General features: G+C 47.7%; 1 protein-coding gene across 3 annotated transcripts in view; it reads left to right on the forward strand.

Moving 5' to 3' along the window:
• SIPA1 (signal-induced proliferation-associated 1) overlaps positions 1 to 27,852 on the forward strand; it is a 32,064-nt gene continuing 4,212 nt past the window's right edge. Inside the window, exons 1-15 of one of the 3 annotated variants that reach the window (XM_063316608.1) lie at positions 1 to 990; positions 2,714 to 2,838; positions 4,003 to 4,191; positions 5,566 to 5,740; positions 6,615 to 6,718; positions 6,947 to 7,104; positions 14,395 to 14,995; positions 16,160 to 16,434; positions 18,298 to 18,525; positions 19,315 to 19,405; positions 20,446 to 20,614; positions 21,392 to 21,490; positions 21,970 to 22,045; positions 22,866 to 22,947; positions 23,263 to 23,296. In XM_063316608.1, the coding sequence (XP_063172678.1) occupies positions 78 to 990; positions 2,714 to 2,838; positions 4,003 to 4,191; positions 5,566 to 5,740; positions 6,615 to 6,718; positions 6,947 to 7,104; positions 14,395 to 14,995; positions 16,160 to 16,434; positions 18,298 to 18,525; positions 19,315 to 19,405; positions 20,446 to 20,614; positions 21,392 to 21,490; positions 21,970 to 22,045; positions 22,866 to 22,947; positions 23,263 to 23,289 (3,312 nt within the window). In that variant the 5' untranslated portion in view covers positions 1 to 77 and the 3' untranslated portion in view covers positions 23,290 to 23,296. Of the gene's footprint in view, positions 991 to 2,713; positions 2,839 to 4,002; positions 4,192 to 5,565; positions 5,741 to 6,614; positions 6,719 to 6,946; positions 7,105 to 14,394; positions 14,996 to 16,159; positions 16,435 to 18,297; positions 18,526 to 19,314; positions 19,406 to 20,445; positions 20,615 to 21,391; positions 21,491 to 21,969; positions 22,046 to 22,865; positions 23,297 to 27,852 lie in introns of those variants that run through there. The other 2 variants (XM_063316607.1, XM_063316606.1) reach the window with 2 other exon arrangements.

Consider the following 27,852-nt stretch of genomic DNA (forward strand, 5'->3'; position numbering starts at 1 on the left):
GGGAGGTGGTGGGGCCTTCCCTCCAATCAGAGGCAAAGGTGGGATCCAGAATCCTGAGCGCACGCCGGTCCGGGGCGATGCAGTCGGACGACCTCTTCGTGCGCAAGATGCGACGCCACTCGAACCGGCCGCCACTCACCTCGTTCTCGTTCGACAACTTCCGGGCCCCCAAGCCCCAGGTGGGCGAGGGCCCACTGGTGGGCCACTGTGGCCCGCCACTGAGGTCGCCGCAGCACAGCTGTCTCATGCACCGGAGCAACAGTGACATGACCCTGGGCGAAGGGGAGCTGGCAGTCACCCCGGCCGCCCCCAGCTCACCGTTGCCGCTGGGCTCGGAGTCTGGGGCTGAGCTTCAGCGAAACAGCAGTAGCCCCAACATGCCGTCGAAGAGCATGGTGCCCCCTCGAGCCCGGGCACACAGCCACGAGGAGTCACGGGTGGGCAGCCCCACTGCACGGCGCTTCCGCGACCCCTTGCTGCTGCTGGGCCTGGCAGCCACAGACGTGTGGGAAACGGACGGAAGCAGCGCCCCGTCAACGGAGGGCAGCGTGTCCCTCCCGGCACCAGAGGTGGCCACGCCGGTGTGGGGCCGCCATCTGGCCCACTATGACGTCCAGAGCATCCTCTTTGAGCCAGGCGAGGGGGCCCGGGAGGCCGCCAGGCAGGGCAATGTCACCACAGGAGCCTCAGCTGCTTCGCAGTCCCGCGTGGCAGACGCGATGCCCGTCCTGGAGGACGGGGCAGGAGAGGAAGGGGGTGGCACACTGGTGCTCAGCTGTTCCTGCTTCCGCGTGGAAGCCGGGGGAGAAGTCGAGCGGGGACTAGGCCAACACCGGGGGTTGCCGGCCGGCTTCCACTGTCCAAATATGGCCGTTTCTGTGCTGGAAGAACCCCGCGAAAGTTACGGGCAGAGGAGCAGCCGAGCCATCCACGCCATCGAATATGCTGACCTCGGAGCCTGTTACTACCGGAAGCATTTCTACGGCAAAGGTGAACAATGGGCGGCGGGGGGAACAAGGGGAAAACGTGCGCTGAACTGCATTTTATTTCTCATAAAATTTAAACATCAACCCTAGACGTAGAAAAGCCAAATTTGGGGTGTAGAACAAACCTCTGAGTTAAATTGTAGTCCAGGAACATTTTCCAGATAGAATTAAATTTTCCATCAGATTATCTTGGACGTCAGCGCATACTCCCGTAACAAGATTAGCCATTCTCCCAAGGATGAAGCACCAGAGCCTTTGATGTCTTTGTGGCTAATGAGCTCCCTGACAGTGTCCTTCCCTTGGTTTTAAAACAGAAGCTAAAACAGTCCCTGTTTTGCCTGTACTTGTCCCCCTTTCACATGACAAGTTCTTCAAGAAGATGCCTGGGCTCGCTTTCAGTCCTCCCTTTCTGATCTAACTCCACATCATCTCTGCACGAGGGTTAAATGAGCAACCCTAAGGTGCCTTGAAGTTAATTGATGTGGTCTCCCCCACCCCCCCAAAAAATCAGTGAACTTTGCAGCAAAGGATGGGATTGTGAGGCTGGTGAAAGGTGGCCAGGCCCTTCCCTGCCATGTTCTGGGGAAGAACTAAGTGCCAGAACTAAGGAAAGGTTGGATTGTGTGCAGTAAATCCCAGTTCTGCAACAAGATTTGGGCCTATCTACACACACACTGAGTCTGTGGGCATGAGTTGTGGTCTTTTCTTTTTTAGAAAATATTTTTCTCCTGCTTTCCTACTAAAAAAAGCCCCCGGTTAACACAAATATTATTAACTCGATATTTAAAAATGCATTTGATGGCAAGGTTGAAAAGACGCTGTATCACAGAAGCCCAGAATTGAAAGAGAGCACCTTCACACTCAGTTCAAGCCCAGTTTCAGTCTAGAATCCCCCCCAAAGCATCTCATTTCCCTAAATTTCCCCTTGTAAGACTGCTTCCAGACCCTGAATTGTTCTCCTCGCTCTTTTCTGCATCTGTTGTGCCTGAATCTTCCTTAAAATTTGATGCCCAGGAATGCACAAAAGCCTGGGCATGCTGCTTCACCCTAAACCAGGGTTAGCAAAGCACAAGGATGGGATTCATATAACACACCCAGAGAAAGAACTTCTATTTTGGTTTAATTCAGCAGCCGAGTTGGCGCAACAGGCCAAGAACAAGGCCAGAATTCCCACAACACCTTGGACCCCAAACTCCATTTTAGCTTAGCCCGGGGTGTTGTGCAGATCCAACATCCATATGCTTGTTTGAGTGTCTGCATGCCCACATAAATGCATCTCTGTGCAATACAGATAGGATACAGTATAGTCTATATGAGGAAGGTAAAAAATAGGTCTGAAAGGCATCAGAGTCCGGGGGAGCCAAGGGCAAAAGACCAAACAATTTTTCTTCATTTTCTGGGCAACAGACATTTCAGCATTTTGGTCTTGTCCTTGTTAGGGGTGGGTTCCTACGTTGAAAGAATGCTTTTAGATACTTTATACTCTAAGATTTCTCTAATGGGGGGTGGGGTGGGGGATACTATAATATTCTCCATTTCTTCATTTCCTTTTTTTTTTTTTTTTTAATACCTTGTTTCCCCTTTCAAGTATTTCTGGTTTACTTCCCAGCCCAGTAAAAAGGCAAACTTTGGCACCCAATAGAACTGCGTCTTCAAGGGTCTGTTTCCTTCTCTTCCTTCGGTGGTACCTGAAATAAACATATGGGTCCTTCTGCTGTCTCCCCCAGAACACCAGAATTTCTTTGGGGTGGATGATCAGCTGGGCGCCGTGGCCATCTCCCTGCGCCGCGAAGAGAAGGAAGGAAGCGCCGGGCCACAGTATAACTACCGTCTCATCATACGCACAAGCCAGGTGGGCCTTGGTCTCCCACCCAATTGTGCGCAGAGGAGAGGGCGGAAACGTGACTGAGGTTGTGCGAAGGAGGTGGGGAGATGCCCAGGGTCCATCTTGTGAGAGACGAAGCCGAGCCGCTGCCTTGCAAAGGGTGGTCGACTCAACCAGAAGTAATTTGTTCCAGCGTGATTATGGCTGTGTCTTCTTTAACAAGATTTATTGAGAGAAAAGGGATGGGGTTACATGAATTTCAGCAAGAGAACTGTTTCTTATTTAGAACTGATTTGTCCCTCCATTCATTGGGGCGGAAACTCAAAGTTTTTTTGCAAATTAGTGAGGAGGTGGGCCTTTTCTTGGAAAATGGAGGAGCTGGCAAGGGGGTGTTAACAAGGCTGCCTTCTGACTATCAGTCTATGAACCAATCCTTGTGTGTAGGCTCGGGGGGGCATTGCGCTACAGCAAGAGGACGCCGTTAGGAAAAGGGGGATTCAAGAGTGATGGGGAACAGCCAGCCCCACCCACAGTGGCTCCACTCCCAGTGGATTATCTTGGAGACTTTTCAGCACTCAAAAAGAAGAAAAGATATGTGATCTCACACCCTTTCCAACCTGGTGTGTTCCAGCTCCCATACAGGTAGTCCTCGCTTAACAACCACAATTGGGACCGGAATTTTGGCTGCTAAGTGAAGCAGTCATTAAGCAAATCCAATCTGATTTTACAACCTTTTTTGTGGTCATTAAGCAAAATCACTGTGGGCATTAAGCAAACCACGTAGTTGTTAAGTGAATCACATGGTTCCCCATTGATTTTGGTTGCCAGAAGCCGGCCGGGAAGGTTGAAAATGGCAATCACGTGACCATGGGACCTTGCAACGGTCATAATGCAAACTGGTTGCCAAGCATTCAAATCGTGATTGCGGGGATGCTGCAGTGATCATAAGTGTGAGGACCGATCATAAGTAGTTTTTCCTCAGCACTGTCGTAAGTCTGAACCATCATTAAATGAATGGTTGTTAAGTGAGGACTGCCTGTAATCCCCATTTGCCGTGTTCAAAGGATCTGCTGGTTGTGGACGATGGGAGTCACAGTCCCAGGCTTCTGGAGGTCTCAGATAGGGGAAGCCTCACGGAGCGCATTTCTTTTCTTCTGCCCTCCTCACGACCCATCATTCTGTCCCTCCCAGCTGCGGACTCTGCGCGGATCCATTTTGGAGGATGTTCTTCCCCTCACTGCTCGCCATAGCTCTCCCCGGGGCGTCCCTCCCAAGAAGCTGCTGGAGCACGTCATGCCGGAGCTGAGCCTGCAGTGCCTCCGTCTTGCGTCCAGCTCCCCGAAGGTTCCAGAGACGTTGCTGAAGTTGGACGAGCAAGGGGTAGGTTGGACTGAGTGTCTGAAAAGTTTGGTCCTTGGTGCTCGCTGAGCCTTGTTGTTTTCTTGCAGACGTCTCATTGCCAGGCTAGGCAACATCTCCAGTGCAAGATGTACAGGTGGGGGGAGGCAGCTGAACAAGATGTTGGCAACTGAAGATGTTGCCTAGTCTGGCAACGGAACGTCTGCAAGAAAACAACAAGGCTCAGCGAGCACCAAGGACTCCCCAGTTCAACCCTGAGCTACAAATACTCGCTTCGATCTGAAAAGTTGGGCCACAGCAGCGCACGTCCATCAGAACCTGACAGCTGGGCCAGAGTGTGTTTCTTTGGGCTTTGCCATCCAGAGGCACTTAAAATATATCCATTTTGTGCCATTCAGTCATTCGCCACCCTCGTGGTGGTTTATCACAGTAGTGTTCAAAACGTCCCATCCCACTTCCAAGTTTTCTGTGGTTGGAGTGCTCCCCAAATTCCCTGCAGTCTTGCAAACGTGCGCACTCTTACACAAGCTTGAGCAAAAGCACTGAAATCCCATTAAATCCCCCTTGAACTTTGGTGAGATTCCGCCACTCTAGTGCAGGTTCATCGAAATTTCATGCAATAAGGGCAAGACGAAGCAATCTGTGAAAACCTGCGAGGTTATAAGCCCTGCACTTCCACCCTCTCGTTTAGAGTTCTAAAAGTAAATCCACTTAAAATCAAGATGTTTAAAAGGACATCACAAAGACAGTTACAAAAGGAACCATCTGGTACAGGCTGAACAATTTGCCGGGGACATCATCTGAATGCCCCATAAAATCCGCACAAAGAAAAGAGATTCCGGAGGAAAAACTGGATTTACAACAACAAAAAATTGTTAGGTTGATTCTTGTTGGACCAAGCAAGTGGGACATACATCTAATCACTTAATGATTGCTGATTGCTTTACAGGTAGACCTCACTTAACGACCACAATTGGGACCGGAATTTCGGTTGCTAAGCAAAGCGTCATTAAGCGAATCTGATCCAATTTTACAACCTTTTTTGCAGCAGTTGTTAAATCACCATAGTCATTAAGCGAACCATATGGTCGTTAAGCGAATCACGTGGTTACTCATTGATTTTGCTTGCCAGAAGCTGGCTGGGAAGGTCAAAAATGGCGATCACATGACAGCAGAATGCTGCAATGGTCATAAATGCGAACCACTTACCAAGCGCCCAAATCATGATCATGTGACCACAGGGACGCTGTGATGGTTGTAAACGCAAGGACCAGTTGCAAGTCGGTTTTTTCCAGCACCGTCGTAAGTCTGAACTGTCACTAAATGAATGGTCGTTAAGTGAGGACTGCCTGTAGTTCCAATCTTGTTTTTGTTCACTCTCTCTTTTCCCCACAGCTCAGCTTCCAGCGCAAAGTGGGGATCCTGTATTGTCGGGAAAAGCAAGGCTCTGAAGAGGATATGTATAACAACGAGAAGGCTGGGCCCACCTTTGAAGAATTCCTGAGCCTTTTGGGAGAGCGGGTACGCCTGCTTGGCTTCGACAAGTACCGTGCGCAGCTGGACAACAGGAGTAAGTGTCAGGCGTGATCCGCTTCCGCAAGTATTTGTGCACGTAGCCGCACATGGGTACACCTAGACCCAACGGCATGTTTGCACAAACACAGGCCCGCTGTTGTGCGCTATCATGGAACAGCACAAAGGGACACTTAGCATTAAAAAAATCCTTTTCATGATGTGCTTGGTAGGGAGATGGTTTTAGGAGAACCAGCCTCCTCATTTGGAGGGGTCCTGAGCACAGTTCCCCTTAAAGCAGGCTGCTTGTCAGCCTTCCCAGGTCGACCAGACAGGAAACACGACCGGATCAGCTACTTCTACTTTATTGCAAGGCTACACCGAGAGAACCTTGCCAGTCTGAAAGTACAAATCTCCCGCCGTCTCTTTTACGTCCTGATACGTTAGTGGGGCCCCTTTCTGAGTTTCTTTCTCTGCCTGTCATGCAGCTGAGGGCTCAGCCCCCTCTTATCTGATTGTTCCCTTGGCAGCATCTCTTCCCCCCGTCTCCCAAGGTCATTCCCACATACCATTATACCAGCCTTTCTCAACCTTTTGATCCTGGAGGAGCCCTTGAAATATTTTCCAGGCCTCGGGGAACCCCTGCACTTTCAGGCTCAAATATGGGTCAGAGATTCAAAATTACTATATTCGTTTCATGGGCGGGCCTGTATAGATGCATTCACAGTGTTCTTAAACTAAAAATGAAGAATGAAACTTGCCTCTTTAATGTAAACTTGCCCAAATTTGAAATAATTTTTTTAATAAACCGTGATCTCCCAGGGAACCCCTGGTAACCTCTCATGGAACCCTGGTTGAGAAACCCTGCATTACACTGTTTAAAGTTATCAAACGTGATGCTTTCTCCTTCCTCCCGTACCCCTTCTTTGCAGACGACTCCACAGGAACTCACTCTCTGTATACCACATACCAGGACTATGAGATTATGTTCCATGTCTCCACCATGTTGCCCTATACACCAAACAACCGCCAGCAGGTAAGCAGGGACTGTGAGCTTGCGGAAAAGAAAGCAGAGAAAACAAGTTGCATATGTCTGAGACGGGGAGTGAGGGGGAATGCTTTCTCCACAGTCGGACAATCCAGCGCAGTCCGCCGAACAAATCAGGCTAAGGCAGATCAGGGATTCAAAGTGGAGTCTCTAAATTACAATATCTGTGTCTGCAGTGTCTACATTCCTTCCTCCCCTCTTACTCTTTTCTTTCAGCTGTTGAGGAAACGACACATAGGGAATGATATTGTGACCATCATCTTCCAAGAGCCAGGTGCCCTCCCCTTCACACCCCGCTTGGTTCGTTCACAGTTCCAGCATGTTTTCATTGTGGTTAGAGTACACAGTTCTTCCACGGACCGTACCACCTACAGGTAAGGAGGGGGGATACCCTTGCAAAGCCACCCTAGCTTTTCAAAGTACGTCTGATTATTATAGCACCCAGAGTAAACGTGTTTTTCCTTGATTGCCCTGACAGCAAAGAGTTTTAATTTTGGTGTAGTCCCCAAGAGGTTATCTGCAATCCAAGATCTGGTTTGGCTTGGTTTTCACATTGGGAATCCTACCACGTTGCATGCAGCTGTGAGTCTTGAAGATTCAGCAGCGTAAAAGTTTGATAAATAAATTTTAAATAATGAAGAACTCTCCTCTGTCCATCACAGCCTCTTCTTCCTTTTTCTTGTTGGCATTTGGGATTGGTCCAAGTTTGATTACCCTACCCCACTCCACCCAAGATTTCACACAGAGTCTGGGTTCACACAATGCATTGAATGCAGGTTAAAAAAAAGAAGAAGCAGATATTCATATAACATGCAGTGCCTGCTTGGTCCCCAGACCACACTGAATGCAGACCTGCCTTTCCCCATATTAACTCTGCCTAGCATGTTGTACGAACCCAGCCCCCAAAAGAAATTGAACTGGCAGCTGAATCTGTAGTGAAGACAACAGGACAATGATCTCCATCATGCTGAAGTTGGTGGGTTAGTTTAAGAGTTCAAAGCTCCCCGTTTACCTTACAGGAAAGCTCTTCGGGCTTAGAAATTTGTCTGCGGTGATGTTTGAACGGTGGATAACACTAGCTAGATTTCCTGGGAGCTAAGCTTGGCCAAACCCCTTTATTTCCTAGTGTTGAAATTTGCGTTCACATCCTGCTTTTCTGTTTTTCTATGTGTAATTGCCAGGGTGAACACGGGGAACTACGATGCACTGGTTTCCCAGAAGGCCAATCACTGCAGTTTTTACCCAGAATTCCTCTACCCCCTTTTTTTTTCCTCCTTGGCAAACAGAGCCCAGGGTTGCCACCAACCACCATTGAAAAATATTAATTTCTAGAAACCCCTTTGATGATGGGGGTTCCTCACTATGCAGCAAAGCCAGTTTCCCAGTTGCGGATCTTTAATGCAGAAATAGAACTTGGGGGAGGTAGGCTATTTGGCAAGCGCTGGGGAGGGGGGCAGGAATGTTTGCAGTCGCATTTGCCCGTGTACAATGCATTCAGAAACCCCCTGGCTGGTTTTACAGAACACACTGAACCTGGTTACTGTTTCCTGGGTTCCCACCATCCGTTAAACCATAAACTGACCCAATGGGTTTAGTGTTTTGTATGTGAAAGAACGTAGACCTGGCCTTGGGAAGAGATGAGAGCAATGGGGTGTTAGTGAAAAGCATGAGAAAGAAACTCAAGATAAGCCTGCCTTGATTCTCTTTGGAATAAGATGCGGTGGACAGAAAGTTGGGCAGGTTTTCAAGTTCTGTTACCCCACTGTGGAACAACAGAGAGCATTCCTGGAATTCAGCTGCTTTGGCCTCTTGAGCTGGCCTGTCCCATGGTCTGGCATTTGTGAACACAACCTAGGTCTTTAACCCTCAGTCAGCATGTCAGGCAAACCCAGTCTCAGCCATTAATCCGTCCCAGGCTTGGGGAGTTATCTGAATTAGGCAACACCGATTCTGAGCAGGGAAGGGGCGGGGCACATTGAGCGGCAGGAGGCGGGGGCAGGAGGACCCGTGTTCTTGAAGTTGGCCCCCCGTTGCAGGGGCTGCCTTCCTCCCCTTCGCTCTCCAGGCGGTGGGAGTGGGGCTCACTTTGTGCTTCCAGGCGGGGATCACCAGGAACCTTCAAGAGGGGGGCCTGTGAAAGCCAAGCAGAGAAGGCACCCCACCCTAGAGAAAAATTAACCAGTTCTCATGAGCCACACTGAACCAGTTAGCTGACGCTCCTGACTTTAGGTCAGCTTTGATTCCAGCAAGTTAGTCATATCACATGCCACGTCTGGTTCACTGGCTATGTACAAAAACATTGTTTTTATATTGTTCTTCCATCTCTTTTCAGATCCAATTTGTACCTTCCTCTTTTCTTTTTCTATATAATATGTTGTAAAGTAATACACAGGTAGTCCTCGACCTACAACCATTTGTTCAGTGACCGTTCGAAGTTACAACGAATGGTAGTTATGCTGGTCCTTGGAGTTCCGGCTATCCCAGCACCCCACGGTCACCTGAATGCAATCTGGGTGCTTGGCAACCCATTTCAACTTACAACCGGTTGTAGCACCCCATGATCACCATTTGCAACCTTCCCTGCTGGCTTCACCAGAAAGTCAATGGGGAAGCCATCAGGGAAGTCAGTGGGGTAAGTCTTGCACACCCACACACTCGCGCACCCCCTTGCATCCCCTCCCCAACCCTCCCTTGCGCATCCTCCCTCCGCCCCCATCTGGCTGCAGCCACTTACTTGCCTGCCAGCCTGGGACTTGCAACTTCCTGCTGGCTTAGCCACTGATTTTGGTTGGGGAAAACCAGCAGGAAGTTGCCTCGCCTAACAACTATGGGATTCGGCTAACAACAGCAACTGGGACTGCAGGGATTGCCGTCACTAAGTGATGCGGTCGTGCTTTATGACCCCATTGCTTAGCGACGGAAATTCCAGTCCTAATTGCTGTCGTAAGTCGAGGACTACCTGTAAAAGAATCTTGGGTGCCTGTCAGAGTTTCTCTCTACTACATCTTATACCAAACAAAATCAAGGTAGGGTTATCTTGAGTTTCTTTCTCATGCTTTCCTCTTCCCGAGGGCTGAATAATCTTTACTGCACCTCATTCTCCTTGAATGTTTATTTCATTCTTTCCTTTTTTTTCTCCTCAAGCAATATAGAAGTGACATTTTCCTTTAAACATTGCATTGTTTATAGCACCATTGCAATTTGGACAAAATGAGGTTGAGACTTGGTGCTCTCGTGTGCCTTTTATTAACAGCTTCCTGTTCATACTAATCTCTTGATCATCCCAACATCAGTTTTGATCAGTATTTTTTCTGCTGCTATATGTTTTTTCATAGTGATGGGAGAGGCAATAAGTTTTAGAAAGAGACCGTTTCATTCAACTTATTGATAACACAAAAGATCAGAAATTTCTGTGATGGGAGAGGAACATCAGCAGGATGCCAGATAGAGTGGTAGGATGCAAACCCACCCCTTTTGTACATGTATTCTCTGGAGACCTGTGATTTTGGTCCAACCCCTTGCAGACACCCAAATAAAGATTATAGAATCCCTGCCACATTTTTTTTCATTTATGCTTCTGGTAACAAAAAAGCCTTAAAAGTTTGCACACACATTTACGCCTTCGCATGTGATACGTGTTGGAAAACTTTGCGTACATGACTTGGTTCTTCTGCAGTCGCTGTGGGTTTTCCACGTGGGCAGAATGATTCAGAAGTCGTTTGCACCCCAGGTTCTGCATTTGTGGGAAATGACTGTGTCTTTATTTTCGTAAAAACCTTTTAAAAAAACAGTATTGTCTGGAGTGCACAGTATATAAGAGGGCTACAGATTGAAGATCCCTCCAAATAAATGTTTTGCTTTGCAGTTGCACTTCCTCATTTGCAGAACTGAATTGCTTCTTGCAATTATTTTATTACCCTAGAACTTCTGCTCAGGAAATGAACACAGGGGTTATATCAATGAGTTAACTGTCTCGTTCACCAGCCACATGACACTTGCTTCAACCTGTCCTCGTGACACATTCTCTCCAAAATCTCTTTTTCCCCACTAACTTCTTTTATGCAGGCCTGCTAAATTCAGGGGTCTCAGTGCTGATGTCTGACTTGTCAGGTTTGTGCTAAACAGACGTCTTCGATAAATGGAATAAATCAAGCCAGGGAATTTTGTAAGAACAGTTAGAAGAAATAGTGAAATTAGCTAGATTAGGTGTTTCCAAAGACTAAGCTTCTGAAATAGACTGGAAGATGGGCAGTGTGCTAAGAAAATAGGATTTTTCAAACTGTTCTTCAGAACCCTGCAATTCCATGACAACTTGATTGGGTTCAGTGGGAGATTAAGGGGAAAAATTATTTGCATGCAGCCTGTTTTCGTATCAGTAGAGCTTTGTGTCTTGATTTGGGTTCTGGCTATATTTTTTAATAGCTTCTGTGGCATGAGAAAGTTTGAAAACCGCCTGCTTCCTTTACGGGCAGAAAATACATATGTTTTTTTAAGGCTTAAATGTGCAAGAGCGAGCTGCAATTTGTGCTTCTTTGCAGTGAGAAAATTAGATTCAAACAACCGAGGCAGCAACTGAGAGGTTTAAAGTCCCTCGTTACGGGTCACCAAGAAGCTGGTGGCATTTCTGACATTTCCAATTGTTATGACAAGTGCGTTCAAGTCCTAAACACTTTGGATATTGGGCTGTATTCTTTGCTGCAATCTGAGTGAGAAAACTAGGTTTTGGAAAATACCAGCCTGTTCCTCTGTGCTCATTCGTGCATGAAAGGAACTCTTATATAGATCATACCAGAAGGGAAGTGGTTGAAAGCTTTTCAAAAGGTGTCTGTTCTTAAGACTGCTTTCTCAATGTGGACTAGAAATCTTTTCCTGCACATGCAGGCCCGGATAAGCTTTCTTGATTCTCTTACAAAATGTAGCATTTCTCAACAGGCCAATTAATCAATGGCACTCACTTTGTGTTATTTCCTTAAACCTTATTTAAAAAAATGATTAAGAACTGGCATAACTTATGCTCATGTCCATAATCTATACCGGTGTTTCTCAACCTTGGCAGCATGAAGATGTGTGGACTTCAACTCCCAGAATTCCCCATGCTGGCTGGGGAATTCTGGGAGTTGAAGTCCACACATCTTCAAGCTGCCAAGGTTGAGGAACACTGGTCTACACAATATATAGTTGAAAGGTGCAGAACAAAAGGAAAAGTGATCAGGAGGGAGGAGAAAACTTGGGTATTAATTCCAAGTTACAAAAATCAGTGTTCTTTGCGCAGGGGGGCAGGCAAAATAAGCTTCTTGAAATTTGGGGGCCTGGATGATCCCCCCACACACATAGACACTTGTCCATCATAGAGTGAAAAACCAGAAGAAGCTCATATGTTTTGGTTTGCTTTGCTAATGACTCTATTGGGCTTTTTAGTATTTTTAATCAGAATCATAAGTCTCATTCATAATTTGAGCACAAGAACAGTCAAAGTGAAAGTTTATTGCCCCGGTCTGCAAAAGTTGGTGCCCCAGGTTGTTGCTGCAAATATGATAGGTAGCTTATTTCCAACTTTTTTCTTCCTAGTCCATAAAAGAGACCACATTCACATCTCCGTAAAACGCTATGAAGCGCAACCCCCCAGCTCTCTTGCATCCCATTTTTTTCAAAATTTGGAGCCATTTTTTAAAATCTCCCATTTGGCTCTTGCAGAGCCCCTGTGCCTGCAGGCCACTAGGGGGCGCTGCAGGAACAGCCATCAAATTCCACCAAGCAGCCCTGATAACAGATCCTCTTTCCTTCTGGTATTTTCCCTTTTTTTTTTTTTTTATGTTCAATTCTTCCTCTACTCTCAGATTCCATGTTGGGGTCTGTGATGGAATGGATGAGAGGCAGGAGATTTGAAGCTGAATCCCAGGAGGATAGAAACACTCTGGCTGAGCTGTTCCCATGTCCAGGAACAGCCTTAATCCTTGTTCTGGATAGGGTACTAAAGCCCTAAAAGACCAAGCAGGGGCTTTGGGGGTTCTCTTGGATGCCAAATTGTCACTGGAGACACTGCTGACCCATGCACAATTATGCTAAGTCAGTGTTTCTCGAGCTTGGCAACTTTGAGATGAGTGGACTTCAACTCCCAGCCATCTCAAAGTTGCCAAGCTCGAGAAACACTGCTAAGGGTACCATTTCTGGATTACATACCCATTTGGAAGCAGTTTTGATCTTTCTGTCTTTAGTGATCATTCAGAAAATGGATGGATGGATGGATAGATAGGTCTTATTACAAACAGGTACAGGTAGGGTAGGCATGAAAGGCAGTTCTCCCAAAATGTGAGTGGCCCTTTTAAATTTGGCTTTAATTTGAATTCATGTGGGGTTTTTATGTTTTTCAGAACAATGTTTTTGAGGTTGTGAGGTTGTTTTAATGCTTGAAAATTCAGTACGATTTCAGCTGTGATTTTCATGAGGGAAATTGCTCCACATACCACAAGGGGTGGGTCAGGAGAGAAATACGTAAATAGCAAATTTAAGCACCCCTCCTTGAAAACAATCAGATCTCTTTTTGCAAATCAAGGGAGGCAAAGACCTGGAGATGATTGTCTGTCGTGGTACAAGAATTGAACAATAGCTCTGGCAGGGAAGTAATAGTAATAAAGTTCAGTGCTTCTGACCATGTGCAGAGGACATCCCTGTTGTATTATTTGCATACAGCTTTGGGACTAAGAGGAATAGCAAATGTGTGTGGTTAGGGTGATGTAGCATTGGGTACATTTCATTTAATATGGCTTTGATGATTTTATGGGTAGTCCTCCTGTATTAATTACGATATTAACTTTGTTCTATTCTATCACAAAGTGCTGGGAAAATTCTGCATATTGAAAAGTTTGGTGATATACCTGTATATATCTGTGTGTTTATTAAATTTGTATGGCTGGCCATCTCAATGCATGACTCCAGGCTGCTAACGATTCAAAACAAAATAAAAATGATATGGTAAAAGTAAATAAAATGACATAAAACAGCAGCTGGGGAGCAGCACATAACAAATACCTACAATTGCGACAGCCAAACGGGCTGTACCAGTAGCAGAAATGGAGTTAGAAGGACTAGATGTATGCTTTTTGATGTGTGCGACGTTTAGATACAAACGAAAAGAGAGACTCCAGCAACGCCAGAATCTAGAGCCTGTACGAAATACTTGGGTAACATTTAAAGCAAATATTTAAAGAGCTACCGTAGGTAATTGAGGAAAATTACATCAAATTAGTTTACGTTAAAACTAAAGGTAAGAACTGACTGGTGGTGCAAACTTTGGATCAGAAACTTGGGGCAGAGTTATTTTTAAAGCACGGTCCGATGGCCTGTTACCGGGGCTGCAAATTTGGCTAAATGGTCTTCGAGGTCCTTCCCAGTCAATGTAGAAATGTGGGGGTGGCCTGAACGGCAGCCTTTCAAGTCCCCTCGCATCTCCTGTTTAATTTGTCCCAGGCAGTGTCTGCCTCAGTGTTTCCGTCTGTAAAATGGGCACACTTGTGATCTAATAGCCAGGAGGTCATCAGTTAGGCAGAGTGCCACTTACCTGTATGGCCGTTATCATTCTGAGCCGGAGCAAAAACCGCTTGCAGAGGAATGGTGTTGAATTCCCGCAGAGTGCCGTAAGTGACCTCTTCCTTATCTCCATCCAGCGTGGCCGTCAGCTGCACCGAGGACATCCCGCACTTTGGGCCTTGTATTCCGGCCGAGAACTCCTTCGCCAAGGGCCCGGCCTTCCGGGACCTTCTCCTCGCCAAGGTGATCAACGCAGAAAATGCAGCCGAGCGCTCAGGCAAGTTCCACGCCATGGCCACCCGGACGCGCCAGGAGTACCTACGCGACCTGGCCCTCAACCACGTCACCACCAGCACATTGGAGGCGTCCACCTCCCGCCGGCCCCTGATCACCTTGCCGGCGGCCAAGAAGCGCGAAAAGTCCAAGGTTCCCAAGGGGGCAGAGGCCCACAGCGCAGGCGCTTTGGTGTGGGGCGTGTGGGCCCGGGACGGGAGCAGAGAACCCGGCAGCAAGGCTCTGGAGCTCCGGTGCCTGCTGGGCATCTCGTCGGAGTTTCTAGTCCTCATTGATGCCCACGAGAAGAGAGTGGTTTTTAACTGTTCGTGCCGGGACATCCTAGCGTGGACTTTTTCTGAGACTTGCACGTTGGACCTTTATTACGAGACCGGGGATTACATTTGCATGCGTGTGGACGAGGGCCAGGCATCCGACATTCGTGATATCGTCCACCGGCTTCAAGTAGGATTTTGCCCACTTTTTCCCCTTTCCAGGACTCGTATTCTGAGTGTGAGAGTGCAAAATGTTGCTCCTTCTGGAATTTTAGACACGGGCGGGCTTACCTTCTTCCTGTTGGGAGGGCGCTGCACTCTCCACATGTTCAGAAGTGACCTGGTGTTTATTATGACTTAGAAAGCTTTAATTTCTCTTTAACTTGGGGGTGCCAAATTCATAGGACCAGCAGCTTGTCTGACCCAGGAGGAGAATCATGGACTCTGTGCATGCTAAACAACCCAGAATCTCTAGATGAGAGCGATTTTTCTCCCCTGTCTATCAGCTTCTGAATTATGTGTTTCACCTGGGCTGTATTTCCAGACTGGAAAGTCTTCTGCTGTTCTGGATAGTTGATTTTAGAAGGCAACAAAACCTAGCTGTCCTCGGGTGGGTTTAAAAGCCAAGCAGGGCTGGGGCCGGTTTGCGCTTGGATGGGAGCCACAAGGAGATCTTTGGGGTGGAAGTAAAGTTGGAAGTGGACAATAAACATCCCCGTAGGAGGGCAATGGCAAATCACTTCGGTATTGTTACCAGGGAAACTACAGAAACGTTTCCATGAAGTCACTAGAGATCAAGCTCAGCCCAGAGTCGTCTTTATTTTTATATTTATCTCTTTGACATTTTTGCTATTGCATTTGGTATCTGAGATAGAGCCTCTGGCAGAGAAGTCCCTTTAAAAAATGGTTAAAATGCAGGGGTTTATTTGTTGAATTTATTTTCCACCTTTGTTACATATAATCTAGCCCCGTGTTTCTCAGCCTTGGCAGCTTTAAGATGTGTGGACTTCAACTCCCAGAATTCCCCAGCCAGCATGTGGAATTCTGGGAGTTGAAGTCCGCACATCTCAAAGTTGCCAAGCTTGAGAAACACTGATCTAGCCAGTGTACGTATTTTCCCCACCACAACAACCCTGTGAAGCAGGTTGGCCTGGCAGATGAATGGCCTAAAGTCACCCCAGCAGCTTCTATGCTTAAGGGAAGATTAGAACTCAGAATCCCACTTCCCAGACCAGCACATTCACCACTGTGCCAAAGTGTCTCTCTTAAAAATTGCGGAGCGAGCGTCCTAACGGCTTTGTGCCGCCCCTGAAAATCACGTGTCTTTTTCTCCCCCCGCCCCCCACCCCGGTAGCTGGTGACCCGCGGGTGTGAGACCCGGGAACTGACCCTGTTACGGAACGGCGTGGGCCAGCTGGGCTTCCAGATGGACCACGAGGGCTTTGTGACCGAAGTGGAGCGCTTCACCTTTGCGGAGAAAGCCGGGCTCCAACCGGGGGCCCGCCTGGTGCGCGTCTGCGAGAGGCCCTTGCCCGGCCTGACCCCCTCCCAGACGGCCGAGCTCCTGCGCACGGCGAAAAAGGTCACCATCACCGTCGTTCCCCCGGATGAGAACGGAAGACCCAGGAGGTAGGCGGACCCATGCCAAACCCATACACTGGGATTCCTGTGTCCAGCCCCATGGTTGTCCTGCTCTGGCTTTCTCAATTCTGCGGGACACAATTCCTGCTAACCTCGGCCAAGACTACAAAACCCAGCCTCCCCAATTTGGACTACAATCCCCTGCCTGTAGGTGTCAGATACCTCCAGCTGGGGAAGGTTAATCTTTGCAGAATGACAAAATCTGTTTCGCAGGGACACTGGTGAGCTTCCCACGCTGATATGTCTACAACAGTGTTTCTCGACCTTTTCAACTTTAAGACGGGTGGACTTCAACTCCCAGAATTCCCTAGCCAGCTGTGCTGGCTGGGGAATTCTGGGAGTTGAAGTCCACCCGTCTTAAAGTTGAAAAGGTCGAGAAACACTGGTCTAAAATGTGCTCAGCGTTCTCATTGAATCAAATCTGGTCCACCTTGATAAGTGTGGATTTTTCCCAAAGCAATTGCTTCTGGGCTGCCATCTTGGATATCGCTGCTCCTAGCCTAATTCTAACTTCAATTTGCTGTTTTCAAATGCAGTCCGCCCCCTTGGTCAGCAGAAAGCAGGGGTATGCATTCCTGTAGAAAAGTCAAAATAAATACGTGGGTTCTGCACATCACCCAACCTTAGATCTGATAAGATTATTTGCCCATTTTGTCCAATATGCTTTGGCTGGTAGCCAATCAGAAAAGGGTTCCAAAACCTGCCTGTAGTTTTAAAGGTTATACTTGCAACCTTTTCTGGTTGCAAAGTAGACACTCTACCACTAAGCCCGGCTTCTTCCCTTAAACTGAAAATAAGTTTCCAGTCCATATGATTCTGAATAAGGAGGTGATACAAATAGGAACTCGCCTTATACTAAATCAAACTCGGTCCACCCCACTCTGCACTGTTCCTGGAAGGATCTCAGCCGCATTTCAGGCCAAAATTATTCCTTGACTTACTGGATATGTAGCTCGCTTTTCTATCCCGGCAGATCTCCAACGCAGCTAATTTGTGCATTTTTGCAGCTGGCTGATTTGCATGCTTCACCCTTAAGAGACATTCTTGCTTGGTTGAAGTGGGGGAAAAAAACGACAACTCAACACTATTGTTGAGTGATTGTTTTGATAGGACCAAGCGAAAAAGGAATTATTTTACCGAAAGAAACCCTGAAATCTAGGCCTGGAAATGTCTCACCTTAGGAAGGAGAGTTTGAAAGCACCATTTTGATGGGTCCCAAGAAAAATCTGTGGATTGGGGATTTCTGGATCTCACAAGTGGAGCGGGAGAAGCCTGCTTGCAAACGATGGGGCTTCCCTGTTGGTGAGCAGGGAGGGGGCATAGCCGAAGCGCCTCTTCAGCATCTGTCTCGAGTTCTTATTTAACCTTTAAGCCCTTTATTTGTTCATCTCTTCTAATGTCTCCATTAAAAAGGTCCAACACCAAAATAAAGAGCAGAGGTGACAAAGGGCATCCTTGTCTTGTTCCTTTTTGTATATGACATGATTCAGTTAACTCATCGTTCACGACAGTATTTGCCTTCTGAGGTGTATAAATTGACTTAACTCCCTGGATAAGGTGTTCTCCAAAGTCCATAATTTCCAAGACTTTGAACATAAAACTCCAATTCAAATTATCAAGGGCTTTTTCTGCATCTAAAAAGATAAGAGCCACCTGGCATTCGCTGGGATACTGCAGATATTCTGTAATGTCAAAATGCCTCTCACTCCCAGACTTGTCTTTCAACTGTCTTTAAGCGCTGATGCAAGTATTTTATAACCATTATTCAGCAATGGAATTGGTCTATAATGCTTAATTAATGACGATCTTGCACCCCCCATTCCTTTAACCCCTCCTGCCTTCTTTGGATAGAAGTTTCTCCGAGCTGTACCAGAAATCCCTGCAGGAGAAGCGGAAGAGCGAGCCGCCGGTCGGAGACGCAGAACTGAGCCGGCCAGGGAGCGAAGTGGTGTTCAAGCCGGCCACGCTTCAGCTGCTCCATTCGCTGTCCCTGCAGGATGGGGCCCCCCATAACTTGGCGGAAGAGAGAACCGAGTTCTTGCAGAGCCACAGCAACCAAACCCTGGCACCTTCCGACGCGTAAGGGACCCCGAAGCCTGAGCCGCGACTCATGCACCCAGCATCTCATCCCACCCCAGGGTTCCTGGGCCCTCTTCTCTCTTCCGCTCAGTGGTCGTGCGGTATTTCTGGGGCAGAAAGCACCTTTCTCGTGGCCTGGCGATTTAACCGTAGGTGGGGAGGATTTGAACTCGGCTCCGCGGGCACCCAGAACAAGGGCTCTCCAGCCAGGCAGGGAGACGTTGTGTGAAAAGTTGGATTTTTACAAGAGGGGACAGTGGGGTTAGTAGGAACATCAGAGACCATCTTAAGAAAGACTTGGATTTCGGTGCCTGGCTGATCTAGTCTGGATTTGAGAATTGCTGAGGGATGATGGGCTTGGCTAGGATTCAGGTGGACGATCTTCAGGGGACTAGACCCAGGACTAGATTAATTCGTCAAAAAGGTGAATAAATATATTAAGCAAGAAGGAATTTCAGCCCAGTTTTTCCTGCGGAGCTGTATTTTTTTCTCCCACATTATGTAGTGATGCAGTAGGATAGGTGAAATGTTTGGGCTGCTTTTGGGGGGGGCGTGTTTTCAAATACAGCTATTTTGCATCTTCTAAAGCAGAAAAAACACCTGAAATCCGCCGTTTGTGCCCATTTTCAGTCATGCAAAGCAGGGATGGGCAGTTTCCATTGTATCCTTTTCCGATTCCTGTGTGTCAGAGGATTGTAATTCTGATTCATTTGCTTCCTCCTCAAACTTTGATTTAAAAAAAAAATTCCTTATTCCTTCCCATATAACCAAAATTTCTGGTCTTTACAGGATTCCACCCAAGACTTTCTCCGTGACGTCCAGTCCTCCTCCAGATATAATCTTGGCAACCACTCCCAAAATCTTCCCAGATCGAGATCTGGTAAATGTTTCATAGAATCAGATGCCTAGAAGGACCTCAAAGGTCATCTTGTCTGACCCCGTGGGAATGCAGGAGACGTCTCCTGCAGAGGCCACCGTCTAACCCAAGAGAGTCCACCCAGACCAAAGCAGCTTATTCTACTGATAGGCAATTTGTACCATCACAAAATGTTAATACAGGTAGTCCTCACTTAACAACCATTTAACAACAGTCTGAAGTTACAACAGCCTCAGAAAGAATGCTTTGTGACCTGTACTCACACTTATGACCGTCGCAAACTGTCACACCACCCCGTGGTCACATGATCACAATTTGGGCGCTTGGCAGCCGGCTTGCATTTACAGCCAGCTACAGTGTCTCGCGGTCATTTGATTGTAATTTGCTATCTTTTTTGCCAGTTTCTGGCAAAAAAGGTCTATTGGGGAAGCTGGATTCATTTAACAACCATGGTGATTCGTTTAACAACCACTGTTAATATGGTTGTGAAATTGGGTCTGGCCATGGGGTGACTCACTTAATGACCACACTGCTTAGCAACCAATTTTCCAGTCCCTATTGTGGTTGTTAAGTGAGGACTACCTGCATACAGATGCTGGAGTGGGAGGGAGGTTTGGGAAATCTAAATCTACCTTATTACGGTTTTTTTTAACATTTTGTTTGGCAACAATGAGAATGGTCTACATGGTGTTCACAGAAGAGAGATCTGATAGATTTTTGCCCCATTTGGTATATAATCTTCCCCCCGAAAGGGATTACCGCCCAGAGCCTTTTCCGGGAAGATGGACGGTGATAAATTTGATGGATAAATAAATAAATGTTGGGAAGAAAACTTTCCATGGATCTTTGCCTCATCGCCAGCCTGCCTTGAGGCTCTCTGGGAACTCTGGAAGGTGTAGTGCCCACACATTCGGAGAGCTTCCTGGGACAGGGGATGGGGGAAAAACTTTGCAATTCCTTCCAAAGGTGAATTTCACCCTGGGCAAAAAAAATCCGCAGCCAGTTTCAGCCGCCTCTTTCTTTCTTCTCCACGGCTCTTCCAGGATCATCCAAGAGACCCAGTTGTGAACCATCACACTCCAGTCGTAGCTCAAGAGGCCAAAAGTTTTCCTTCTTCCCCCCCAGGGGAGAAGGCCTCACCTTCCTTGGAAACGAGTGACAGCAATAAGTTCTTGCCCCGGACGCTTTCCCTGCGGAATTCCATCACCAAAAGTAAGGAAGTTCCCGGTATTTGTTTTCCTGTCCAGCTGAGCACCAGGATCATAGTAGGACACAGCCAAACTGTAGGTGCACAACATGCTAAAATGTGGTTGTGAGAAGCCAGCCATTCTCCAAACTGGTCACATTGAGGATTGATCCCTTCCCCTTCGCCTTCTCTCCTTCCCTCCCTCCCTCCTTCCCTCCTTTCTTCCTTCCCCTCTCTCCTCCCTCCCCTCCCTTTCTTTTTCCTCCTTCCTTCCACATCGCAGTTATCTAGCGCAGCCACCAGCTCACTACTTCTCTGAATTCAGCAAGGTTGGGAGGAGTTAGTGCTTGGAGTGGAGACCACTAGGAGATTTTAGAACGGAAGGTGGCAAGGTCCACTGTTTGGCAAATCGGTCCAGGAAGTGTGACTACACTTTACATACATTATATAACGCATACGTAGGCTGCATAAAATTTACATGAACTTTATGTGATCTTTTAATGCAAAAATTAAGCCAGATTTGGCTTTTACAGACCGGACGCCCCCCCCATCCCCAATTTGGTCCATTCAAGCAGATTTTACTGTAAATTAAATATAAGCGATATTCTTTCTTTTCTGCCATAAAACAACCAATATAGTAATATAGAGGCCTTCGAGTTTCTGCTTCTGCCTAGTTCTGGAATGCGACTTTCTGTGCTCGAAGAATAGAGATTTATAGCCGGGCCTGACAGCAAACTAACAGGAAGTGAAACAAGGGGGAAAAGTCAGGCGGGGTGAAGGTGTTTCTGTCCTCTCCCCCACAGTCCTCTCTGAAGCTGGGGAGTCCCTGGAAGACGAATGGGACTCCATCGCCAATCTGGCCTTGGCTTGTAATAGCATCCTGGAAGCGCTCTCCCGGGAAGGTGAGTTGGGCCCAGGGGCTGGGCTGCTCCTCGGATCATCTCAGGCCAGGCGGCTGCAGGGTGGATTCCTGGGGGTTGAGGATCCTGCATCTGCCCACTTGGAGTGGTCCAGGCCGCCTTAATCCAGCTTCCATTTCTTGGCCCTTCGCCCTAGTGTTTCCTGCTCTGACCGGCAGCAGCATTTCTCGCGCAGCCTTGGGAAAAAGACCTTTTCAGTCCGAGAGAATATCTGTAGCTCCAGGTTAAACTGTTGGGTTCTCGGCTCCCTCTGAGCTGTTTTCCTGCAGAGTTTTCATCACCCACCTGGGTAGCCTCACGGCCCTTCATTGGCACAGCTCATAACTTTTTCACTGCCTCATTCCCACCCGGAAACACCAAGATTGGCGTTTAGGCTGCTGTTGCTTGTCAGGGCTGCTGGGAGAGGGCTCGTTTCCCTGATAACCGGCAACCTCACCGGTGCCATCTTTTCCCGTCTTCAGGCCAGCACATCCTGGAGACTCAAGAAGCCTGCACCGCAGCCCAGAGATGCGCCAATCAGCCCCAAGCCATTGACGAGTAAGAATGGAGTCTGTCTGTCTGTCTGTCTGCATGTTTCTGAAGGTTGAGATACAACAGGGAGAATTAAAGGTGGGGGGAGATCTTGCCCTCCCCTCTTCCCATGCACTGCCCAGAAGGTGCCCCAAATCTCTCCTTTACCCCTTGCAAATGGCTACGCGGTGATATTCAGCGGCCGGTGCCAAGCTAGATGTTTGTAATGGCGGCTGCTAGGGATGCGCTTGCCCAAAATGACAGCCGTGGTGAGCACCACCAGGGACAGACGCACTCTTTGCCACGCAGCAAAACTGGGGAAGTTGCTTTCTTGCTGTTCCCTTCAGGAAGTTCCCTCTTAAAATGAAGTTTCCTTTGAGTCAGGCTCTTTGTAACTTTATCCATGTCGTTTTCTTAGCAAGGGAACTGAATTGGCTTGCCTTTGCCTTTTTTCCCAGAAGAGATTACTGGGTGGTCTCCCATCCAAGTAGTAACCCAACCTGACCCTGTCCAACTTTTAAGCGCTGCCACCTAGTGGAGTCTGGGCAGAGGTGCTCATTTCCAAACCTAACCCTGGATCGCAGCCGGTTTATTTTCAGTGTGCAGCCCCATGTAGAGCCCTAAGCATTCTGGGGAAAAAAATTGGGCCAGAAATAAGTGTTTTGGTTTGCAATTTTTTTTTATGACCACGTGGACCAGAACTGGGTAATAAAGTGTATCTAAAGGCTTGCCACTGGTGGGAAGATGCATTTCCTGGAGCATGCATGTTCGTGCACGTATTGATTTACTCACAAATTAATGTGCTGTCCCCGTCTCCGGTTCCCCCTTCCTTGCCAAACCATTTCAGGTCTCAGCATGCTCTCAGCCTGGCTGACAAAGTTTTGTGCTTGGAACTAAAACTCAAGGAGCTTCAGGAAGACCTTCAGAAGGTGAGGAAGAAAAAGGCAGGCGGGGAAGGGAAGCCCCCCCGCCCCAAAATCACAGGGGGCCGGGTCTCAAAAGATGAGACTCAGATGCGTGTCTTGGGGGGGAATGAGTAAAGGAAGCAGAGCACAGTCACGCTTCTGCAAGAGGAGGCATTATCAGTTCATCTGGGAATGCAAAACCTTTTCTGCTTTTTCGGCGTGGCGGTCCAATCAGGTGTGATGGGGACACATTTTTGCATTCAGAGATGTGACATAAAGTGCACCGTTGCATTTAATAGGACCAGGAGTAAGAGCTGTAATTTTATTTCTCTTGCGCAGTTTGAAATAATAAAATGCAGCGTCTAGAAATTAATACCCGGACACACTCTGGCCCAATTAGAGCCAGTTTGGGGTACCGGTCAGGGCACCAGGCTAGAAACGTGAGTGCCAGCCTCGCCCTGGGTGACTTTGGGCCTGCCCAGGAAGGAGGCGGCCAGGCAAATCCAAACCACTTCCAAAAATCTTGCCAAGAAAATTGCAGGGACTCATCCAGGCAGTTGCCAGCAGCCAAGTTATGCTGAAGGAGCCATAACATCTGCGACCACTGTTGAGTCGTTCAACAACGTGCAGCACACCCATCCGCGTGAAAAAGCCAGTGCTGCTAATTGTGGAAAACTTCCCCCCTCCCTTGCAAATACCTTTTTGCAAATCGCCCCCGAGCGAGGTTTCCTCTCCTGACGGCTCTGCAGCCCACCCACGCGCAGACACGTCACCCGGGTCAGTGCTGGGACATATTTCCTGGGCACCAGCGCCTCACCCTGTCTGGTTCTCTCCCCTTTAAATCGAGGCGTGTTTTGTTTATCTTTGAATCATACGGGGAGAAGTTTTTTCCCTGAGGGGATGTGAACTCCCCCGGCCTGGCGGGATGGTTGGGGCCCTGCCCACAAAGCCAGGTGCTGTCTTCTCACGCCTCCCCTTTGCTGCAGTCGATCAGCAGAGCCCAAATGGAAAAGGGGGGTGGGTCAGGCCAGCTCTCCCATTCCTCCTCTTCCTCCTCCTCCTCCCTTTCCAGCTCCACCACTATTGTTTATTTGTTCAGTCGCTTCCGACTCTTCGTGACTTCATGGACCAGCCCACACCAGAGCGTCCTGTCAGTCGTCAACACCCCCAGCTCCCCCAGGGACGAGTCCGTCACCTCTAGAATATCATCCATCCACCTTGCCCTTGGTCGGCCCCTCTTCCTTTTGCCCTCCACTCTCCCCAGCATCAGCATCTTCTCCAGGGTGTCCTGTCTTCTCATGATGTGGCCAAAGTATTTCAGTTTTGCCTTTAATATCATTCCCTCCAGTGAGTAGTCTGGCTTTATTTCCTGGAGGATGGACTGGTTGGATCTTCTTGCAGTCCAAGGCACTCTCAGAATTTTCCTCCAACACCACAGTTCAAAAGCATCGATCTTCCTTCGCTCAGCCTTCCTTATGGTCCAGCTCTCGCAGCCGTATGTTACTACGGGGAACACCATTGCTTTGACTATGTTAACTTTGTTGTCAGTGTGATGTCTCTGCTCTTAACTATTTTATCGAGATTTGTCATTGCTCTTCTCCCAAGGATTAAACGTCTTCTGATTTCCTGACTGCAGTCAGCATCTGCAGTAATCTTCGCACCTAGAAATACAAAGTCTTTCACTGCTTCTACATTTTCTCCCTCTATTTGCCAGTTATCAATCAAGCTGGTTGCCATAATCTTGGTTTTTTTGAGGTTTAGCTGCAAGCCAGCTTTTGCACTTTCTTCTTTCACCTTCATCATAAGGCTCCTCAGTTCCTCTTCACTTTCAGCCATCAAAGTGGTATCATCTGCATATCTGAGATTGTTAATGTTTCTTCCAAAGATTTTAACTCCAGCCTTGGATTCCTCAAGCCCAGCATGTCGCATGATGTGTTCTGCGTACAAGTTGAATAGGTAGGGTGAGAGTAGACAGCCCTGCCGTACTCCTTTCCCAATCGGAAACCCGTCCGTTGTTCCGTGGTCTGTTCTTACTGTTGCTACTTGGTCGTTATACAGATTCTTCAGGAGGCAGACAAGATGACTTGGTATCCCCATACCACCAAGAACTTGCCACAGTTTGTTATGGTCCACACAGTTAAAGGCTTTAGAATAGTCAATAAAACAGAAATAGATGTTTTTCTGAAACTCCCTGGCTTTTTCCATTATCCAGCGGATATTGGCAATTTGGTCTCTAGTTCCTCTGCCTTTTCTAAACCCAGCTTGTACATCTGGCAATTCTCGCTCCATGAATTGCTGAAGTCCACCTTGCAGGATCTTGAGCATTACCTTACTGGCATGTGAAATGAGTGCCACTGTTCGATAGTTTGAACATTCTTTCGTGTTTCCCTTTTTTGGTATGGGGATATAAGTTGATTTTTTCCAGTCTGATGGCCATTCTTGTGTTTTCCAAATTTGCTGGCATATAGCATGCATTACCTTGACAGCATCATCTTGCAAGATTTTGAACAGTTCAGCTGGGATGCCGTCGTCTCCTGCTGCCTTGTTATTGGCAATGCTTCTTAAGGCCCACTCAACCTCACTCTTCAGGATGTCTGGCTCTAGCTCCCTGACCACACCGTCAAAGCTATCCCCGATATTGTTATCCTTCCTATACAGGTCTTCTGTATATTCTTGCCACCTTTTCTTGATCTCTTCTTCTTCTGTTAGGTCCTTGCCATCTTTGTTTTTGATCATACCCATTTTGGCCTGGAATTTACCTCCGATGTTTCTAATTTTCTGGAAGAGGTCTCTTGTCCTTCCTATTCTATTGTCTTCTTCCACTTCCACGCATTGCTTGTACTGATCCATTTAGTTTTCACGGCAAGAATACTGGGGTGGGTTGCCATTCCCTTCGCCGGGGATCGCATTTAGTCTGACCTCTCTGTCACGACCTTCCCGTCTTGGGTGGCCCTTCACGGTTTAGCTCATGGCATCATTGAGGTGCTCAAGCTCCAGCACCACAACAAGGTAACGATCCTTTGCTGAAGTCCACCACTATTACTATGACTATTATTCCCCCCACACCAAGAAACACAGGACAAATTTTGATGGCTTTCTTTAAGGGATGTTCCCCCCCTTTTTTTTTCCCACCAGTGGAGTGTTTCTTTTCTTCCCCCTTCTGAGTTCGCTGCCAAGTGGGTCCTAAGAATTGGCAAATGACTGTATTGTTTTTTCTTTCCCAATGTGCCGTCTTAGGGCAAAGTTCTCCAACCTTGTTCCACTTGTCCCTTCTTAGGGCATCTCCTCAGGACTGCAGTCCAGCACGCCTTGAAGGTGTTGTTTCTTAGTGAGATTGGGCCAGATATGCAGCCATGGGGAAATGGGCCCCCCAGATGTTGTGGGACTACAACATCCATGGCCCTGAGCCAGCAAGGCTGCCATAGGGCAGACAAGCATGATTTGGAGATGTATTTTCTTAATGAGTCTTGCGCAGATATGCAGAGATGGGGAAATGGGCCCTTTGGATGTTACGGGACTGCAAATGAGGGGAGTGCATTGGGACTACAATTCCCAGGGTCCCCCACCAGCAGGGCATATGCCTGAGGCTTCTGAGAACCACAGCCTGCATGCATCTGGGGTGTGCCAGGCTGACGAAAGCTGAGCTATGGGGCAGACCCCTCTCCCTTCCGATAGATCAGTATTTCCCAAGCTGAGTCGCTTTCAGATGCGTGACTTCAACTCCCAGAGTTCTCAGCAACAGCCATGGGGCCCAAGGAGTGCTGGGAGTTGAAGTCCGTGCATCTGGAAGTGGCCCAGATTGGCAAACGTTGCTTTAGGGGCCCTGCAAAACTCATCCTTTTCGTAAAAGGCTCCTTGTTCACATCATCTCAAGCTTTTAACCCAGTTTCAGGATAAAACACTTTCCAGTCCCTTCTGCTGTTAAGCCCAGTGCCCGTTTTAGACTGTCAGTTCTCTGGGCAGAGGCTTTGTGCCCTGCAAAGGGTTGTGCATCTCAGTGGCACTCCACAACCATCTGTGCCATCACCCTGATCGGCTTGCATTTGCGTGGGTGAAGTGAGCCCGGGGGAGCTTAAAACAGCTACATGGAAGAATCTCTCTCTACCTGCATTGATATTTGGAAGTGAGAGTCGGGAAGTCAGGAAAGTTGTAAGCGTAACTTGAATCTTGTGGGAATGAGTTACATAAGACGTTAGTGCAAAAATAGATGGGAGCCTGATATGAATGTGGCCCAAAGGCAAGATGAGTAACCCATTCAAGAGAAACACGTTGAAGGGGTTGGAACAGTGTTTCTCAACCTTGGCAGCTTTAAGACGTGTGGACTTCAACCCCCAGAATTCCCCAGCTAGCCATATAAAGCAGCATATGGACATACAGGTAGTCCTCAACTTAGATCACAATTGGGACTGGAACTTCTGTCGCTAAGCGAGGTGGTTGTTAAGTGAGTCAAGTCTGATTTTATGACCTTTCTTTTTGCTATGCCAGTTAAACGAGTCACTGCAGTCGTTAAGTGAATCATGTGGTCGTTAAGGGAATCCGGCTTCCGTTGACTTTGTTAGTCGGAAGCTGGCTGGGAAGGTTGCAAATGGCAATCATGTGACCCTGGGACGCTGCAACCGTTGTAAATACATGCCGGTCACCAAGCGCCTGAGTTTTGATCACGTGACCACAGGGATGCTGTGATGGTTGTAACTGTGAGGATCAGTTGTAACTCTTTTTTCAGCACCGTTGTAACCTCGAACAGTCACTAAATGAATGGTTGAAAGTCAAGGACTACCTGCAATGGTTTGCAAGGACAGAACAGGATGGAGGAGTACAGGAATGGAGTTGGTGTAAACTGGTTTTAGCTCCGCTTCCTTTTATTTTATTTTATTTATTATTTTATTTCATTTTATTGTTTAAATCTCAGCCCTTTAATTGCTTTGGCTG

This window comes from Candoia aspera, chromosome 17 (assembly GCF_035149785.1).
Source record: "Candoia aspera isolate rCanAsp1 chromosome 17, rCanAsp1.hap2, whole genome shotgun sequence".
Taxonomy (NCBI): Eukaryota; Metazoa; Chordata; class Lepidosauria; order Squamata; family Boidae; genus Candoia; species Candoia aspera.